This window comes from Chiloscyllium plagiosum, chromosome 43 (assembly GCF_004010195.1).
Source record: "Chiloscyllium plagiosum isolate BGI_BamShark_2017 chromosome 43, ASM401019v2, whole genome shotgun sequence".
NCBI lineage: Eukaryota > Metazoa > Chordata > Chondrichthyes > Orectolobiformes > Hemiscylliidae > Chiloscyllium > Chiloscyllium plagiosum.
This window is the reverse complement of record NC_057752.1, coordinates 14,950,996-14,958,151: the sequence shown is the minus strand read 5'-3', so window position 1 is coordinate 14,958,151 and position 7,156 is coordinate 14,950,996. Positions and strand designations below refer to the sequence as shown.

At 46.5% G+C, this 7,156-nt stretch overlaps 1 protein-coding gene across 2 annotated transcripts in view; it reads right to left on the bottom strand.

Annotated features, from left to right (window-relative positions):
• The window catches only part of spryd3 (SPRY domain containing 3), a 371,515-nt gene that overhangs the window by 219,131 nt on the left and 145,228 nt on the right, over positions 1 to 7,156 (bottom strand). For both annotated transcript variants that reach the window (XM_043682106.1, XM_043682107.1), the window contains exon 7: positions 1,019 to 1,168. In XM_043682106.1, coding sequence (XP_043538041.1) covers positions 1,019 to 1,168 — 150 coding nt within the window. The remainder of the gene's footprint in view (positions 1 to 1,018; positions 1,169 to 7,156) is intronic.

The window sequence follows — 7,156 nt, the reverse complement described above, 5'->3', positions numbered from 1 at the left end:
CTGCGCTTTTCCAGCAACACATTTTCAGCTCTGATCTCCAGCATCTGCAGTCCTCACTTTCTCCTCAAATGAAGAAAATAGCCAACAATATGGCACTTTCAATGGAAAGCCATGCAGTATGTTCATGGCTGATGTTCAGCTTCAACTCCACTTTCCTGCTTCCTCTCCATATCCTTTGACTTCGTAAGAGACCCAAAATCTCTAAGCCCAGCATTAACTATCTTACAACTGTATACCTGCAACAGGATGTTTTTATGCCTGAAGACAGAAGTTGGGTCATGAATTGGAAGGTGATTCAGACATACACCATCAGACATATGACCATCACTTCCCTCATGGCAAAGCCTGAGGCAAATAGTAGGCATACAAGTCCAACCCTCTTTAGCAATACAAGCACACAAGAACTAGGTGATATGCTGAGCACAAAGGACTTTTCGCAGATTAAACATTATGTGCTGTTAAAAATGTACTAATTGGAACAGCAACAGGTGAATTCAGCATTTTAAGCTGACTAGCAAATATTTAACCTGCGCTAACTGCAGGCTTGTTATCTTATAGAGTACAGCACTAGTCTTCACTGCAGAGCTAGGTTTCTCTTTCAGTAAAAACTACTAAGAGACTCTCAGATCTTTGAAGTGGCTGGGAGTAAAACATCAAAAATCTAGTGTCACAAGACTTTCATTACCTTTCGCTTTTATCAAGCAGAATTGTCAAATTGGACATCAGTCATATGTCTCAGATTAGTTTAGAATATGCTTTTGTGCTAAATTTGCAACAGTACTCAGAAAGGCAATGAATACAGCTGGTGTACAAAATGGAAGATATTTACCCCAATGTTCTTGTGCTACTTTTTTGAGGTTTCAGTTAAAGCATATTCATGGGGCAGAATAAAGGATGGAATCTGGACCATACTCGGTGTTGACACTGGCTCTTCCGTTGACGAGCAGTGACATCGTCTAACCTCAATTAGCATAAATATTTAACAAAGTAGAAGAAAAATACATTTTGTACCACAAACCTTTCTTGCCAGTCCCAAGGCAATGTAGCATTTTTCACCTGGGTCAACGATCTCTACTTCAAAGTAATGGCTTCTGGTGCTGAGGGGATATCTTGCTTGTGCGAGTCCAACATCCATGATACTCTTCCCTTTGCCGCTATATTCTAATAGCTGGAGACAAACCAAGAAAGAAGAAAGTGGAAAATTGACTGAGGATACAAAATCAGCAAATTTAAACACAATTGTTCCGGTTCCATTTATTTGCAACTTTGATAAAATGCAGAGCCTCAAATAGGAAGCTTTCATAATGTCCCTTTCAAGAACCCTTTCTCTTCTGGATTACAGTTCCACAGGTTCTCCTCTTTTTGAGTGAAGTGGCCATTTTTCACAGGTGAGTCTAGATTATAATCGACATGATCTTGCCCTTGCTCTGCATTCACACTTTCCAGTGGTTGGTTCTTGCACAGTGTTAGGTGAGTAGGAACCCAGGTTGAATGTACTACTTAGTTTGGAGGAACTCAGCCGAACTGTATTGCCCCTATCACTGCCCTGGGATGAGATCCACAGGAATCTTCTGGAGGAGATTTCATGAGGTTAACAGTTAGCTCAGTGGTTAGCACTGCGACCTCACAGTGCCAGGAACCCGGGTTCGATTCCATCCTCAGGTCAATATCTGTGTGGAGTTTGCACTTTTCAGTGTCTGTATGGATTTCCTATGGGTGCTCCGGATTCCACCCACAGTTCAAAGATGTGCAAGTTAGGTGGATTGACCATGCTAAATTGCCCATAGTGTCCAGGGATGTGCAGGTTCAGTGGATTAGGAGCAAGTGAGGATTGCAGATGCTGGAGATCAGAGTCGAGAGAGTGCTGCTGGAAAAGCACAAGCAGTCAGGCAGCATCTGAAGGGCAGGAGAATCGACGTTTCGAGCATAAGCTCTTCATCAGGAGTGAGGCTTGTGAGGCTGAGAGATAAGGGGGGGGGTAGGGGAAGAATACGATAGGTAAATGAAGGTGGGGGAGAAGGTGATAGGTCGGAGAGAAAGGTGGGGCGGATAGGTGAGATGGAAGATTGACAGATAGGACAGATCAAGAGAACAATGCCGAGTTGGAAGGTTGGATCTTGGATAAAATGGGGGTAGGGGAAATGAGGAAACTGGCAAAAACTACGTTGATTCCATGTGGTTGGAGGGTCCCAAGGCAGAAAATGAGACGTTCTTCCTCCAGACATCGGGTGGTAAGGGTTAGGCAATGGGGTGGAAGGTGAGGACCAGGGGGTTTTGTCCTTGTTGCGGTTGCAGATGTGTGGGAAGTGGATGAGATGCATCATCGACCACATGGGAGGGGAAATTGCAGTCTTTGAAGAAGGCGCCCATCTGGTGTGTTCTATGGTGGAATTGGTCCTCCTGGGAGCAGATGCAACAGAGGAATTGGGAATAAGGGATAGCGTTTTTACAGGAGGCAGGTTGCGAGCAAGTTTAGTCCAGGTAGCTGTGGGAGTCGGTGGGTTTGTAGTGGATGTCCGTGTTGAGTCCGTCAACGTTAATGAAGATGGAGAGGTCCAGGAAAGACAGGGAGGTGTGCATGATGGTCCAGGAACTTAAGGTTGGGGTGAAGTTGATGAACTGTTGAATCTCCTCGTGGGAGCACGAGGTGCGGCAATACAGCCATCGATGTAACAGAGGAAAGGTGGGGAATGATGTGGGTGACACTGGGTATTTCCCTCCCCACCCCGATCTACATTGCATCGTCCTCAGACATTTCGACCACCTACAAACAGATCTGACCACCAGGGATAAATTTCCCTCCACACCCCAATCTGCATTCCATAAAGGTCCACAGTTACACCGGCAGCATTCCCCACCTTTTCCTCTGCTACATCAAGGACTATATTGGCGCAACCTTGTGTTTCCACGGGGAGATTGAACAGTTCATCAACTTCACCGTTACCTTCCACCCTGACCTCAAATTCACCTGGACCATCGCGGGCACCTCTCTCCCCTTCCTGGACCTCCCCATCTCCATTAACAGTGATCGACTCAGCATGGATATCCACTACAAAGCCACCAGCTCCCACAGCTTCCTGGATTACACCTCCTCCCATCCTGTCTCCTGTAAAAATGCTATCCCTTATTCCAAATTCCACCATCTCTGCCGCATCTGCTCCCAGAAGGACCAATTCTATCTCAGAACATACAAGATGGCCTCCTTCTACAAAGACCATAATTTTCCCTCCCACGTGCTGGAGGGCATCTTTAACTACATCTCCTCTACTTCCCGCACCTCCGCCCTTGAACCGCATCCCTCCAACCGCAACAAGGACAGAACCCCCTTGGTCCTCACCTTCCACCTCACCAAACTCCAGATACATTGCATGATCCTCCGCCATTTCTGCCATCTACAAACAGACCCCACCACCAGGGATATATTTCCGTCCCCACCCTTATCTGTGTTCCGTAAAGACCAATCCCTCCAGGACTCCCTTGTCAGACCCACACCTGCCCTCCCCAACCACCTCCCCCCCCCCGCCACCGCAAGAATTGCAAAATGCCCCTCACCTCCAAGCAAAGCCCCAAAGGCTCCTTCCACGTCCAGAGATTTACCTGTACTTCCACACATGCCATTTATTGTATCTGTTGCTCCCAATGCGGTCTCCTCTCCACTGGGGAGAAAGGATACCTACTTGCGGAATGTTTCAGAGAACATCTCCAGGACACACACATGGAACAACCCCACCGTCCTGTAGGTGAACACTTTAACACAGTCTCTCACTCCCCCTAGGACCTGCAGGTCCTGGGCCTCCTCCATCGACAATCACTAACCACCCGACACCTGGAGGAAGAACGCCTCATCTTCCGTCTTGGGACACTTCAACCACGCAGGGTCAATGTGGATTTCACCCAGTTTCCTCATTTCCCCTCCCCCCACCTGATCCCAGATCCAGCCTTCCAACTCGGCACCACCCTCTTGATCTGTTCTACCTGACCATCTTTCTTCCCATCTAGTCACTCCACCCTCCTCTCCGACCTATCACCTTCACCCCTACGTTCAGCTCCCTTCTCCCCCCCCCCCCCCCTTGGCCCACAAGCCTCATTCCTGATGAAGGGCTTATGCTCGAAACGTTGATTCTCCTGCTCCTCAGATGCTGCCTGACCGGCTGTGCTTTTCCAGCAGCACACTCTTGGCTCAGTGGATTAGCCATGAGAAATTCAGGATTACAGGGATAGGGTGGGTGTGTCTGAGATGCTGTTCAGAGGGTGGTATGTAACTGATGGGCCAAATAGTGTGCATCCACACTATCGGGATTCTATGATGCTATGAATAACTGAATCGACATGGCATAAGTAGTAAACCTTAGATTATGGCAATTCCTCACTTCTTACAAATTACCTTGCTCAAACTGAAGGAATTATACAATGGGTTTCAACATGGACGGACACCAATCAGCTGTGACATCCTTGCTGACGTTTTGCAATCGGATTTTTACAAGTACCCTTTTGCCTGTTCTCTGTAGCCCTAACGGTAGTTATCAAACTCCTTTTTGAACTCCTCAATTGAACCAGCCTCGACCAAACGTTCAGACAGTGCTTTCCAGATTCTCATCAGTTGCTGTATGAAACCGTTTATTCTTATGTTATCTTTGCTTTTTTTTTCCAATCACCCTCAGACTATGTTCTCTGGTTCTTGATCATTCTACACATGGAAATAGTTCCTTCGTATCTATTCTGTCCAGACGCCTTATAGCACTTGGATCAAATTTCCTCTCAACCTTATCTCCTCCAAGGACAACATTTCCAGCTTCCCCAATCTGTCCACGTAACTGAGGTTCCTCATCATTTAATAGGGAGGCAATGGCCTAGTTGTATTATTGCAGGACTATTAGTTCTGTGATCTGGGCAGATGGTGGAATTCAAATTCAATTTTGAAAAATCTGGAGTTAAGATTCGACTGATGACCATGAAATCACCGTCAATTGTTGGAAAAACCTATGGTTCACTCATGTCCTTCAGAAAAGGAAATCTGCCATCCTCACCTGGTCTGGCCTACATGTGATTCCAGACCCACAACAATATGGTTGATGAACAACTGCCCTCTGAAATCGCCCAGTAAGTTATTCAGTTGTATCAATCACTGTGAAGTCTCAACAAAGAAATGAAACCGAATGGACCACTTGGCATTGGCTCAGGCACTGGAAAACACAATAGCAGAAACAGTCCTGTCCACCTTGCAAGTCATTCTTACTAACATTTGGGGCGAGTGCGAAACTGGAGAGCTGTCTCACAACCTAGTCAATCAAAAGCCTGACAAAGTCACACACACAGAATCACACCTTCCAGACACCACCACCACCATCCCTGGATATGTCCTGTCCCACTGGCAGGACAGACTCAACTGAGGTGGTGGCAATGTGATATGCAATCAGGAGGAAACTTCCCTGGGAGTCCTGAACATTGACCCTGACCACGGGCAAGGAAACCTCCTGCTGGTTATCACGTACCATCATCCCTCCACTAATGAATCATTACTCCTCCTGTTATGCACCCGACCAAACCCCCTCAAAATATATTCAGAAGATAATCTAGACCCTAATGTTTTCTTATTTTAAAGAGAAGTGCAAGGTGTTGCAATCCAATGCAATTTGATTGGTCAAATTATTTGATATGAAGCAAAACACACTTCATTTTTCCACTGGAGGCCTGTGACTGGTGGAGTGCCTCAGGGGTCGGTGTTGGGTCCATTGTTGTTTGCTATCTATATCATTGATTTGGATGAAAACGTACAAGGCATGATTAGTATCGTGGACAGTGAGGAAGGTTGTCAGAAATTGCAGCAGGACCTTGATTAGCTGGGAAAGTGAGCCGAGAAATGGCAAATGGACTTAAATATTGATAAGTATGAGGACATGCATTTTCGAAAGTCAAATCAAGGTAGGGGTTTCATGGTAAATGGTAGAGCCTTAAGGAGTGTCGTTGAACAGAGGGACTTCAGAGTTCAGGTGCACGGTTCTCTAAAAGTGGAGTCACAGGTAGACAGGGCAGTGAAGGAGGCTTTTAGCACACCTTTCATCAGTCAGGGCACTGAGAAGAGAAATTGGGAAGTTATGTTGCAGTTGTACAGGATGTTGGCGAGGTCATACTTAGAGTATTGTGTTCAGTTTTTGTCACCTTGCTATAGGAAGGATGTTATTAAACTGGAAAGAATGCCAAAGAAATTTAAAGGCTGTTGCCAGGACTCAAGGAACTAAGTTATTGGGAGAAGTTGGACAAACTAGGACTTTTTTCTTTAGAGTGTAGAAGGCTTAGGCGGGATGTTATCGAAGTGTATAAGATCATGGGAGACATGTATAGGTTGAATGCATTCAGTCGTTTTCCCAGGGTTGGGGAATCAAGGACAAGAGGCGGGGTGGCATGGTGGCTCAGCAGTTAGCACTGCTACGTCACAGCACAAGGGATCTGGGTTCAATTCCAGCCTCAGGTGACTGTCTGTGTGGAGTTTGCACATTCTCCCTGTGTCTGTGTGATTAGATTAGATTACATGCAGTGTGGAAACAGGCCCTTCGGCCCAACAAGTCTACACCGACCCGCCGAAGCGCAACCCACCCATACCCCTTTTACCTAACACTATGGGCAATTTAGCATGGCCAATTCACCTGACCTGCACATCTTGCAAACTCCACACAGTCAGTCGCCTGAGGCGGGAATTGAACCCGGGTCTCTGGCACTCTGGTTTCCTCCCACAATCCAAAGATGTGCAGGTTAGGTGAATTGGCCATGCTAAATTGCCCACAATATGCAGGGAAGTGTAGGTCAGGTGCATTAGTCATGGGTAAATGTAGAGTGGTATGAAATGGGCCGAGGTGGGATACTCTGAGGGTCGGTGTGGACTTGTTGGGCCTAATGGCCTATTTCCACACTGTAGGGATTGTATGATTCTGTAATCAGTTTAAGGTTAGAGGGGAAAGAATAAAAGGGAACCCGAGAGGCAACTTTTCTTTTATGCAAAGGGTGGTCCGCATACGGAATGAGCTGCCAATACAAGTGGTTGAGAAGAGTACATTAACGACATTTAAAAAATGCATTTGGACATTTCCATGGATAGGAAAGGTTTGGGCCAAGTGCAGGGAAACGGGATTAGCATGGATGGAGTGTTTGGTCGGCCTGG